The following is a 13612-nucleotide window of genomic DNA, read 5'->3' on the forward strand; positions in this document are numbered from 1 at the left end:
TGAACAGGAAGTACTGGACTAAGCGTCTGCTGACTTAAGTTCTATTTCCAAACTTGAGCTTGGGCGAGTTCTTTCACCTCTCTGTTTCTGTTTCCCCTCCTACTATTTGTCCATTTTGACTGTAATCTCTTTTGGGAATGGACTTTCTTATTATATGTATGTACAGTGCCTAGCATAATGATCTCAGTTGGGGTCTCTAGGTGCTCCTGTAATACAAACAGTAAATGCATAAACTTAAGGCCAGAAGGGACCATCATGGTCTTCCTGTCGGACCTCCTGCACATGACAGACCACAGAACCTCATCCACCCTCTCCTGTACTAGACCCATAACCTCTGGCTGAGTTACTGAGGTCCTCAGATTATGATTTAAAGTCTTCAAGTTACAGAGAATCCATCATTTACTCTAGTTCAAACCAGCAAATGCCCCGTACTCTACGCTGCAGAGAAAGGTGATTAAACCCCCAGGGTCTCTGCCAATCTGACCCTGGGGGAAAATTCCTTCCTGACCCCAAATATGGGGATCAGTTAGACCCTGAGCATGTGGGCAAGACCTATTAGCCAGATGCCTGGGAAAGAATTTACTGTAGTAACTCAGAGCCCTCCCCATCTAGTGGCCCATCTCTGGCTGTTTCCTACATGCCATTGTAGGCAATCTTATCATGCCATCCCCTCCATAAACTAACCAAGGTTAGTCTTGAAACCAGTTAGGTTTTTTAATAATATAATAATAATACAATAGGGTTTTAAATATTATAGTACTGCTCTGTTTATAAACATCAACACACAAAGTCGAGCAACAAAATCTTTATGTGCCTAAATAACCATTTTAGGCACCTACTGACTGATTTAGGAGCCTAAATATGGCACCCAATACCTTAAATAGACAGGGTCTCTCTTCAGAGGAGTGATTCAGTATAGTACCCATTTGGGTCCTTGCTGACACAAACAGTTTGGTGAGGTCCAGCCTTGAAGAAGCAAGGCTCACAATAGTTTAAGTGAAAAAATCCACAAGTGTGAACATTTTTTGAAACATGTCTGTTGGAAGTTTTTTAACACACATGCTGGAAATTGTTTTAGTATGTGAAATTCAACTTGTCACTCATATTTAGCATTATGTGCTAAAAGTCTCAGCAATGTCTATGTTCTATCCCCAGAATACACTTGAAAATTAGGTGCTTAGATCTCATGGAAATGTATATGCTATAATCAAAGGTCTGAAAGCTAGAAGTGGAGAAATCACCAAACCATTCTCTCTTGCAGTGCTCTCACACAGAGAGACATACATTTTCCATTTGTTTCAACAGTTCAGAAAACCTTTTAGCTTTTACACGGAGGGCCCCAATAAACTCTACACCAGCTTCAAAAAGAGTATTTGTTGAGGCAATGTCAGCTATGGACAGTCTGAAGCCGAGTGTTTTTGCTCGATGAACTCCCATGCATACCAATACTCAAACACTCTCTTCCAGGTCACAGAGCTAGTCTGATCTCTGGGAACAAATCAAAAGGCTTGGGAGTTCAAATGAGTTTGGCTTGAAGACTATTTTAGTCATGAAAATGTAATTGCAGACAGACTGCTGAGCTTTTTTTCTTAGGATGTCATCTAAATATTTCTGAGTTGATGTTGGTTAGCTTTTCAGTCATTCTTTGACTAGACTTTTGCTGTTGTCTGACAGGAATTGATGGCCCTGCTGCATTTCAAGATGACATTCAGGAGGTAGGAAGCCAAATTCAGATTCTTACTGTTGGGCAGTCTAGCCACAATGAAGATGATGGCGAGACAATGGCTAGTAGCCAACAAAGCAGGCAGGACCTTAGAGTAACAATGCAGAAAAAGGGTAAGTAGCCAAAGCTACCTACTTATGCTCCTTGTTGTTTGCTCTGTTTTTAGGCTGGCAACTCCTTCTACTCCCAATGGTAGCCTGGTCCTAAACTAAGGCATAGACATGTTTTTTTCACCATTTCACTTGAGGTCCTTCCTTCAGTGAATCATCATCATCCTTCCCTTATTGCTCTGTTGTTTTACCTCCATAATTGTAATGGAGCTCCGCATTGGCCCAAGCAGCAAGAGACCTATGTGTACTCTGGGACATGGCTTTCCCATACTTCAGTGCAATTGTTGCTATCAAGGTGGCAGGTGTTAAAGCTCTCATCCATAAATTTTACAGTCTGAATTGCAGGATGATAGAAATCACGTACTTAAGCATTTTAAAAAAAAGGGTTTGTAATGGCCACATTTTAATTAGAAGGCAAAACATTAAGTGTGGTTGTAATATCAATTCACAAATTCACATCTTACGTTCATCCTCCTAACGGTGAAAATGACAGAACTGTATTCTGCGGCACTTCTTGGCAGCATATTTCTCAAATGTTCTGGGTTTTTTTCAAGGACAGCCCTGACTGGGGATGGATGGATTGATTGATTGTGTGTATCTGTCTCTCCCTTTCTGCAACAGAGTTATCTCCCATCAGACAGCAGCTTAGGAGGAAATAAATCCTAAAATCTTCACAATGCTTTTCTGAAGCCTTAATGGCTCTGCTTCTTCAGCATGCAACCTTTGACGTTAAGATGGCTTTGACCAAAGCTGCTCTACAGAAAGAAACTGGTGCTTCAAAAATATACACATAGTCCACAAAGAGCAAAATTTAAGTGAGAACTTGACTTGTATAGAATAGACTGTTCTCTTCTAAATGTCAGCTTCATTTTGTAGAGCAGCTCTCACTGAGATTCATTATCTCAGATGCTTCACACTGTGGATGAGAGCGACTCAGCCTGAAATGAACACATTTCCTCCACGTGTGAAGTTTCCTGGGTATTTGGATATGAGAGAGACTGATTTGAATAACAAGTTCCCTGTGTATTGGTTGCCCCTTAAATGCATGGCTCAAAATGTTTATAAGCCAGTCACCTTGCTCACAAAAGTTGGTTGATTTAGAAATTATAAATACAGCTGGGTGAGGACAACATTTTCTGTTTCCTGGAAAGTTCTGAGAGTTAGAAAAAAAATCTGTTCCAAAATGGAAGGAAAACAAAAAATTTTGAAATTTGCTATGAAACCAAATTCCAAACAAAATATTTCATTTTGAAAAAAATCAAAACTTTTTTCAGATTTTGACATTTATTTTGTTTACATTTATAATATAAAATAAAATAAATTTCAAATAAAAATCATTTTGAAATGAAAAATAGAAATGGTTCATTCTGAAAATGTCAGAATAGAATGTTTCAATTTTTTCATATTTTCCTTGAAAGGAGATTTCGTCAAAATAGCAATTTTTCTGCAAAACCTTTTGCTTTTGATAAATCAACATTTCCTGAGGGAAAATGTTGTTTTAGGAAATTTCTGACCAGCTCTAATTATAAACCGATTTTTAAGTTAGGTCAAACCACTGGGGTTTATTATTTTGGGGTGGTCTCTTTTTTTATATTAAAAACTGTTAAAACAAGCATACTTGATGGACAGTAAAGGTATGTCTACCCTGCACGCTTCTTATGGTGCCATGCAGCGTACATACCCACATAACGCCCCCTAGCATGGGTATAAATAGCAGTGTGGCTGATGAGGCCTGGCTTAGGTGAGTAGCTTAAAGGCATGCTAGTAGGGTGTGGGCAATTAGGCAAGTACATACCCTACATGTTTTCTACTCACCCAAGTCATGTCTCTCCATCTATTTTTAGCAGTGTAGTGTCCTGTGTTGCGGGAGCCTTTCTCCTCCTCAGGAAGTTTCCCCCCCCCCCCCCCGCCCCCAGTGGGGGAAGGCTCTGGCAGAAGGGAAGCAGCAGGGAAAGAGTTCAGCATCTCCCCACTGTGGAATCTTTCCCCGCTGCTGGGAAAGACTGGCAGCAGGAAAAGGCTGTCCTCTCCCTGCAGCTGGAGACTTTCCCATCTCTCTCCCCTCTGGCAGGCTGTTTGTAGGTACACAAACCCTACACACTGCCACCAGTGGTGTGTACAGTACACGTAGCCTAACTGTTTATGCAGGGGATGTTTTAAATGAAAGCACTGGTATTTAGCTTCATGACTCTTGTTAGTGGAGCACGCTATGCCCTTTGTGGGTACAAAGCACAAATAAGCTGGTTTTAACTAGTTGAGGTTCCATGGGATATTCCTGTTGGATGATGGGGTTTGCCATCCCATGGAGTGAGAAGGGGGCTTGTCAGCTAGCTTTTCTCACCCCTGGATGTCCCAAGAACCATGGGGACATTTGTTTAGGAGCTGAGGCTTTCAGGTGCAGGCCCAATGCTTCTGCCCTGGTCCCTGGACCGTCTCACTGCCATGTCACCATGAATCTAAAGAACCATGCTCCTGTGGGAACCTTGAGATTAGCTGCCCATAAGCCACCTTCAATTTATTTATGGGTGAGGAAGGGGAAAGCCACGTAAGGGCAATGCTGATGGTAGGAAAGGTCATGCTGATTGTCATTAGAATTGCTTAGTCCTGATTTGAATCCATTCTGCTGTTTGTCAGGAACTTTGTGGTGAGTGTCCAATATTAACAGATGCCTGTCTCCACAGGGAGCATCCAACATGTCTGTTTCAGTTAGGAGAAGATAGGTTATAGAATACATTAGTGCACAAGCAATATTCTCCTTGCAAGGAAATGCCAAATGTTTTATTTGATTTCCCCATCTGCTGGAAATTGCCACAACTAGAATAATTCTCTTCCTGTGGGAAATATTCCGGCCTTTTGATTTCAATATTTTTAACATTGAGCCTTCCTTGTCAGTGAATGAATCACAAGGACAGACACACACTTCCTCAGGTTTTAGCAAAAATCAGATGAAAATCTAACATTTAGTTACACACTTATCAGTTTCATTAATGTCATTGTGACCATAGCAGTCTAGATAGTTGTAATTTTTCATTGCCAGCTGGAGGTAAAATTACTGCTGCTTTGAGATTTAGAGAAGGAATAGATCTGTGTAATACTTCAAGCAGCAAACAAAATTGCTTTCTGGGAACAAAGCTGAAACAGGAGCTTCTTTAAAGCATTCTTAGGGTGTTTCCAAAAGATGCTTAGAACCAGTTTGTTAAACATTGGCAAACATTTGCTGGTGATTACACCAGCAAAATCTGACTCATGCACGATGGGTGTAAATGCATACCTAAATAAAATGACTGTTAAAGCTACTGCATATTAGTGTGCTCAACTCCCTGCTTTTTTATGCACCAGTGCCCATCTGGGACATGGAATGCTGAGGTTGCCCTCACAGATGTTGGATATAATTTGCATGCCAGTATCTGAAAAATTCTTTTTCCCCCCTATCCCAGAGCATCTTTGCAGACACTGAGAACACAGTACAGCATTGCCTTTCATCCTGTTCTTCACTTATTCCTTCATTAAACCCAGCCTGATCATGTCCCTGAGTATGTCCTTCTGTCTAATTGGTTGTGTTTGCATTATTTTCATTAGCATCCTATCATTTGTTTGTCACCTGCAGCATCCCCATCATTGTAATCTTTTCAGTTGTAGCCAATCCTGTACCCTGATTTGACATCTTACTCTCTTCCTAACTTCTTCAATCGTCTTTAAATCATTTCACTTTATACCTGCTGTCTTTCATCTTTGCTGCCACCAGCCTTCTGATCTCTGTTTCATTTAATGCAGCTGCTTCCAGGCCATAGAATAATACTGTTAGTACACTGATTTGATAAATTTTCCCTTTGATACCAGTTGTAATGTTTTTAACAGTCCATAATTCCATCAGTTTCTGTGCAGCCCATGTGGCTAAGGCACATCTCCTTTTAACTTCACCCTTGATGGCGCAATTGGCACTGATCAAGCTTCCTAGGTACACATAAGATTCTATTTGTTCTATGACTTTGCTGAGTCTGCATTTCAGCACATTCTCTTTTGTCCCTTTCCAAGATTCAGCCACTTCATCTTTTGGCATTTATTGTAACTCCAAGTTGACTACACCAATTTTCCAAGGTAGCAAAGGAAGTCATTATTCATTCAAATGTGTCTGCCTGTTGTCATCCACATAAGCTTAGGAGCTTAACTTCAGATCATTCAATGGTATGCCCTCCAAATCGTCTAATGTTCTTAATATCCAGTTGTAGAAAAGCATCTGTAATTCCATGGCCCCAGTTTGAAAAATTGGCTCTTGTTAAATAGCTTTTAAGGCTCTCAACGGGAGTCAAAGAATGAAGAGAGGGGCACATAATCACATTCTCTTCAGGTAGTTCCTATTCATGTGTGATGATGGTGGGTGAGCACAAGTCTTCGAACTCTAACAGTATGGCCAAAATGACTAGTTAGTCTAAGAGCTCTGACTTCCCTTATACAAAGGATGTAGTTGGAGACTCTTTTGACACCATTTTTGTATTGTTTATTTCCATAATAGGGAGACCTAAAGCAGTGGATGATGGGACCATGCCTGCTGAGTCTCTAAGGGATACTTAACAATGTATATGCATGTACTTGACCCCTATGTATTTGTGGGAGGATGAGCATTTGAAGTGATTGGAAATAGCAATAAAATAAAGAAAAAATTAAATAAAAGCTACAGAACACAATTTCGATCAGTGTCAATATTCAAACCTAAGAATATTGCCACAAGCATTTCAGCTAGTATATGAGTCTGTGCACTATTTGGTTCAGTCTTTGCTTGCTGCAAAATAAATATTTTTTTATGTTATTGCATAAATTTTCCTGTAGAATCTGTGTGTACCCCTGAATTATATTGGTATGTCAAAGATCAAAAAGTAGACCAAAGACTCTCAATGAAGAACTCACCCACAATGTGCTGGAAGATTAACAGTGCAACCATTTAGCATGAATAATACATTCTGTAACCTCAGTTCTAAATTCAGCTCATTCTCATTTAATTCAAAATACTGAAAGGGAGGTGACACCAGGTTTCAATGGGCTTAAGGTAAATTTCAGTCTTCAACAAGGGTTGGCTTTTATAAAGGAGAATATCTGAGAGTTATGGCAGCAGAAATGTGGCTGTACCCAGCAAGCCCTTGGTCATGTGTGTGGTCCTCTCATTAAGGATTGTTCATGTGATTAAGGGTTTGCAAAACCAAGCCCATGGATTTTTTCCTTTCCCAGATCCCCACGCAAATACATCCTGGTCCACTTCCACCTCCCAATCCAGTCTTGTGGCCCTGGATCATGTTCCAGGTAAGTACAGAAGGAAGAAGTTAACCCCGCCCCTACTGTTTATTTAGCTCCAAAGATCTTTGTTTAGTACTTGTCCTATTTACCCTTCTATATTTGAATTAATGATCATGGAAATTCTTGACCAAAATTATGGAAAACAATATTATTTTTGGAACATATTATGTAATCAAGCTGTAATTTCAGATTTGGACCAAAAGTGAAAAGTGGCTTCATTTACGTAAAACTCCCTAGGAAAACCAGGCCTGCTAGACTTCCTAGACCCCACCCACCTAGACCTTCTGCTGCCAAGTCCAACCTCGTCTTCAAAGTTCCATTTCCTTAGACTCCTCAAAGTTCGTGTGGTTGGGGCACTTGCGGGACTGACACATAAGTATTAAAGTGAAATGGATCAGTGATCTAAGGATTCCCTCTGTTCTGGTCTAATTTTTACATACAAAAACATACGTAAAAACAGAGTTTGATTTTATAATTTTTTTTCCTCACACTAAGATCTGCCCCCATGAGATCAGATAGGAATAGCCAAAGGCCCTACTTCAGTTGCAGGATGATTGTCAAATAATTGTGGCAGAGTGTGGACAAGATATAGAAAAATCACAGAAAAGTAATAATGGACATTTATTAATTGCAGTAATTTGGAAAAGCCAAAGAAGACCTATTTGTTTAAGAAAAATTTGCCGGAACAATACAAACACTCAAGTGTTATGTTATGCCTGCTAATTTTTTTTTATTATAACTGGACATTTTGCTGCAACTATATTACACTCATCAATGCGTGAAGCTGAAAATGGGAGCCCCACCTTGCGCAGGTGCTGACAGCCCAAGCCCCAGCCGCTATCAGCTTGGATAAACGGGGCTCTACTGTACTAATGGTGAAAAAAGTATGTGTTGCAAACTTCAAAATGTATGCAAAATTGTGGACTGTTCAAAGTAAGCTAATTAAAATCAAAATTGTGGTGGAAGCCTAATCCGCAATTTCTGCAATCTCACAAATTAAGTAGGGCTTTAGGAATAGCTAAATATGAAATCTTACCATAGTGAGGTACATCTTGCAATTTTTTAGGCCCCCATGCATCTGCAAAGGGCTGCCTTGCAGGATTGGGGCTTTTATGATCTTGTATTTAAAGCACTCAGCTAGGAGATCTGGATTTAGTTCCTGGCTCTGCCACACACTTCTTGTGTATTCTTGGGTAAATCACTCAATCTCTGTAAAATGGGGATGATGACACTTCCTTTCCTCCCACCCTTTGTATGTCTTGTCTGTTTAGATTGTAAAGCTCTTCCAGGCAGGAGCTTTCTCTTGCTATGTGTTTGTACAGCACCTAGCACACTGGGACCCCAATCTCAGCTGGAGCTTCTAGGTGCAAGAGTAGGAGAAATACTAATCGTTTGTATCCTGTATGCATGCATGTGCAGCTTTAGTGTTTTCACATTTCAAATAAACTTGTTTGCTTGCTCCTCAGGCATTTCAAGCAGCATGAATTTTGATGAAGAGGATGAGGATGATGAAGACAGCTCAAGTTCCTCCCAGTTAAACAGTAACACCCGACCTGGTTCTGCAACCAGCAAGAAATCAAACAAGGTTAGACGGCAGAAGTGTTGTCTGTAGATTAATATGAACTTTGTCATTTCCAGGTCAGAAAGCCAGCATTTTTTAACAGGGACTTTTTTAATATAGCATCTTGAGGGAGGTTTGCTGTGGTACATCACAGCATTCAGAGAAGTAAGTAATGGAAAGGTTGAACAGGAGAGCATCTTCTGAAAACCAAAAACTAGAGATGGGTGAAATGACCTGAAATTTCATTGAAAAGTCAAACCAAACATTCCCAGAAGTAAACGCATAGCTAATATTACCTGAACTTGAATGAAGAGAAAAAAAATAGGTAAACTAAATATCAAATTGTTAAAATAAAATCTTTGATCAGAGTTGGTGATGGGGAGAGAGGTTTTGGCTTTACTGTTATCTCCATCTGTAGTCTCTCACTCTGCTCCTGCCACTGGTACCCAAAGTGCTCTCAACTCTCAAGTACAGGCATTCTTAACCCTGCTACTTCAACTGTAATCCATCCCCAAACAACCCACTTTTCCCTTTCATGATCTCTCAATTGCCTACGTTTTCCAGCTGTGAACTTTCTCAGAATTGGGCGTATTCAGATCTAGGGTTTTGGGAAGGACTCATCCATAAATATTGAGCCAGATTCTGCCTTGCATTGGTTATGAGTCTGACTTTCAAGGTGCAACTAACTCCACTCCTTTTTTCCAGTATGTCCCCTGTGTGGGGATGCAGTTGGCATAGGAAACTGTTCCACTGGCTTTACACCAGCTGAGAGGGGGGATTCTCATCTGAGCAGCTGCATCCAAATCCCACCCCTTTGCAGCGCCTGAGAGGCATAAGAGGGCCAGAACAGGGGGAATGCAATGTGCTATGTTGTTGCCATTATTTTTTTTAAAAAAAGAAAAGCTGTTTCTGCAGTGCAGCTGCTGACATGTTTCTTTAAAATCTTGTGTTTTCAGTCTTTCCTTTGTAATCATAAAGTAAACATGAGGTAAGCTTTCTTACTCTTCTAGGAGGCAGCCTCAGCTCCCAGCCCTTCCACAAATGAGCCTGTCATAGATGTTGATGACCTGGAGGAGTTTGCTGTGAGACCTGCTCCACAGGGCGTCACCGTCAAATGCCGAATCACAAGAGACAAGAAGGGAATGGACCGAGGAATGTACCCTACCTATTACCTCCACTTGGAAAGGGAGGATGGTAAAAAGGTCATAAAATATACCTGAATGACATACCAGTTGCACCTGAACTTGAACGCATTAAAAGTGTCTTCAGAATTTTTATGTAGCCAGTAGAATTATATATTTCCTTTGACTAAGGGTTTGGTACTATGCAGTGTATCACCACATTATATTTACTTTTCCATTCTTTATCGTATTATTTGGTCTTAGAAGAGTCCATGCCTGGCAGCTGAAAATCGTTAGCAATTGAGGCTCCTTGCCCTTTGAGACTGAAAGTCTTCTATTTTCACTTCCCTTGGAGGAGCCAGTACAAGTTAGAATTAAACATTTAACAAAGCATATCAGGTTTAATTATTTAAACCATAAATAATGGATTGAAGGAAGAAGCAGTCACTGCGCCTTGCTGGCTTTTACCCGTTTTTGCTAAGTCTCAGGTGACTGTGTCTGCTGATGATGATAAACCTCAGGAACATTGCCCATTTATTGGGAGGATGGGGTATTAAACATTCTTTGACATTCTACAATGTGACATTTTCTGCATTCCTTAGGTATTTCTATTAGCTGGAAGGAAGCGAAAGAAGAGCAAAACCTCTAATTACCTCATCTCTATAGACCCAACTGACCTGTCTCGAGGCGGAGAGAGTTTCATTGGAAAACTAAGGTAAACATTGAAGCACCCAAGATAGAGAGGAGGGAATATACGTTTTCTTGACAGAATATTCAGTTTCTTTGCAATTATGATACCTGTAAAAAAAGAGGGCTTACTCTTAGTTACAGTCTTGGTTATATCATGTGACTCTAGGCCTTGGGTAAAATTTTCAAAAGTACCTAAGTCCCATTTTCCATTTTTAAAAGTGATTTAGGTATGTAGGATCCTAAATCTTACTGAAAGTTAATGGGACAGATTTCTGAATCTATTTAGGTGTCTATCAGTGTGGATATGCGCCTAGGGGGATTTGCAAAAGCATCCAAGAAGATTAGGTGCCTAACTCCCATTGATTTAAATACCATTGAAAATCTGCCCTTAGGCCTTTTTGAAAATTTTACCCCTGTCTCAGGCCCTTTAATAAAAGCCTTAAACTGCATTGCGATAAATGAGAGGGGGGTAGCTCCCTTTTATGGACACCCAGCCAGCCAGTTAGCTATAAAATTCCTCTTAGTAACTGTTCTCTACTTGCTTTACCTGTAAAGGGTTAACAAGCCCACAGGTAAAAGGAAAGGAGTGGGCACCTGACCAAAAAAGCCAATGGAAGGGCTTCAACTTTTTAAAATTGGGAAAAAAAACTTCCCCCTTTTCTGTGTGTTGTGGTTCTCTGGAGAGCAGAAACACAGAGTAGCAATGTTGTGAGCAGCTTTACTACCAGGTATGAAAAAGCATTAATTCATACCTCTAACCTACTTATCTGAAACCCCAGATAGGTAAGTAAATCAGGGAATGTCTAAAAAGACGTGATTAGGTTTATTTCTTATTGGCTTGTGGACGCCTCTGTGCTAACCCCAGATGCTTTTGTTTTGCTTGTAACCTTGAAGCTGAACCTCAAGAGAGCTATCTTGATGCTTAATTTTTGTAACTGGGTTTTTTAAATCTAGCAAAAGCCTAAATTCCAGATGTTTTCTTTCTTTTTTGTTTTTAATAAAATTTACCTTTTTTAATAACAGGATTGGATTTTTGCTGTCCTAAGAGATTTGTGCATATGTTGTTTAATTAGCTGCGAGCAACAGCTAATTCCCTTTGTTTTCTTTCTCAGCTCTTCCCTGGAGTGGCGGGGGGTGAAAGGGCTTGAGGATACCCCACAGGAAGGAATTCCCAAGTGCACCTTCCTGGGTTCCAAAGGGTTTGCATTTGGGTGGTGGCAGCATTTACCAAGCCAAGGTCAGAGAGAAACTGTAACCTTGGGAGTTTAATACAAGCCTGGAGGGGCCGGTATTAATTTTTAAAATCCTTGTGGGCCCCCACCTTCTGCACTCGAAGTGTCAGACTGTGGAATCAGCCTTGACATGCATTTATTTACAAGTGGAGGAATTCTTATAGAACCATGAGCTTCTTCCCCCTCCTTGTCCTTCTCCCTGCAAGTCTGTTGTTAATATACACTTGTTGTGCTTCATTATTTTTATGACTTTCATTTAAAGAAAGGAAGAAAGTCTGATGTTGTTAAAAACTTGTATATATACACAGGGAAAATTCATTATCTGTTGTCTGTTTGGACTAGTGGCTAAAAATTTGGATGCAATATTAGAATTGGTAAAAATTAAAAAAATAGTGTAAGAGAAGTTGAGTCACTGAAAAGTTTGCTCTTCAAAGCAGGAGCAGCATTAGCAGCAGGCAACTAGGGTGGTCACCCACAGTGCCAACTTCCAGAGTTGGGGTAGAGGAAGCACCACATTACTCTGACAATTTTTTGTTTGTTTTGTTTTGGCTGGTCGGTTAGTTGGTGGTTTTTTGCTTGGCCACTCAGAGGATGCTGAAACATTTTCAGCCCTGGATGGCAAAACATTTATTTCCAGACCTGTGTCAAACCAGGTATGGATAGTTAAATGGCTCAGGGTGGAGTAAATATGTTTCACTGCACAGCTTTCTCATGAATGTTTTATGTTTTGCACACACACATATTTTAGTTATTTATTTCTTTAGATTTCTTAAAAAAAATATACAGAAAAGTACCTATCTATTGTTCTAGGCGCCTTTTGGTAGAACTTAAGAAAACCATCCAACTAAAACAGCACCTAACTGAACAGAAACTCCCAACGAAACTCAGCCTCATGAGTGTCTTAAGCACCATACATGATACTCAAATTATTTAACCCTTTTTTTACAGATGATCTGCATTGAAAATGGCACTGTGGATTAACTAGAACTGCACCGCTTCTTTTATATCTGATTTATTGTCTCTTGGTAGATTACAGAATTCTCCCAGCACAGTGCAATAACAGGGACAGTCACTATAACATGCATCTTGTAATATCCTGCCTCCCAGAGATGCATGTATATTTAGGATTTCAGATGACCATTTTATTTACAGTTAATAGAATATTATGGGGTGTTTACCACTTGAGGCTCTGATATGATAAGGGACTAGGTAATTCAGGCTGTATTGTCAACAAAAGTAATTTGTCCTCCTGTTTTCTGATAGATCAAATCTTATGGGGACTAAGTTTACGGTATATGACAATGGAGTAAATCCAATGAAAACAACATCAAGCCTAGAAGCAAGTAACCTGCGTCAGGAGCTAGCTGCTATTTGCTATGTAAGTACTGCTTGCAGGCAAAACCTGTAAGGAGTGGAAGTTAATTTTCAAAACATTGGACCTGGTTCTCTTCTCACTTACACTGGTGTAAGTCAGCATTCACTCCCTGAACAACTGAGGTTCCCAGTTTCAGATTGTCTCTCAGGAAGACCAGGAAACTTTAACAGGAAGTAAAGGTAAGAAATACTTACCCATATGTACTCCTTGTCACCAGACAGATTGCCATGTGACAGGCCCCTCATCTCCAGTCAGAAGACCTCAGAGCTGTGGTACTATGGGGATAGAATGCTTTACACTCCTGTACGTATCTTATGGGCAAGGCCTTTCTCAGTGGGAACTGTAACTGTGGGGACAAAATTACTACCAGTAAAACATGATGAGCAGCAATGGCACCCTGGAGATGGCATCTGTGTTCCAGTAGAGTTCACAGGGAGCTGGGCAGGTAAGTCTGAAATGGTCCATCAGAGAGAGAGAGAAAGTGCATGTCTCCCCTTGAAGGAACCAGGAG

At 40.3% G+C, this 13612-nt stretch overlaps 1 protein-coding gene across 10 annotated transcripts in view; it reads left to right on the top strand.

The window, feature by feature from the left end:
- Positions 1-13612, top strand: part of TUB (TUB bipartite transcription factor) — a 253141-nt gene that overhangs the window by 218818 nt on the left and 20711 nt on the right. For 5 of the 10 annotated variants that reach the window (XM_074954963.1, XM_074954968.1, XM_074954970.1 and 2 more), the window contains 6 exons: positions 1675-1836; positions 7057-7128; positions 8589-8707; positions 9694-9885; positions 10407-10519; positions 12990-13104. In XM_074954963.1, the coding sequence (XP_074811064.1) occupies positions 1675-1836; positions 7057-7128; positions 8589-8707; positions 9694-9885; positions 10407-10519; positions 12990-13104 (773 nt within the window). The remainder of the gene's footprint in view (positions 1-1674; positions 1837-7056; positions 7129-8588; positions 8708-9693; positions 9886-10406; positions 10520-12989; positions 13105-13612) is intronic. The other 5 variants (XM_074954966.1, XM_074954969.1, XM_074954967.1 and 2 more) reach the window with 2 other exon arrangements.

This window comes from Natator depressus, chromosome 6 (assembly GCF_965152275.1).
Source record: "Natator depressus isolate rNatDep1 chromosome 6, rNatDep2.hap1, whole genome shotgun sequence".
Taxonomy (NCBI): domain Eukaryota; kingdom Metazoa; phylum Chordata; order Testudines; family Cheloniidae; genus Natator; species Natator depressus.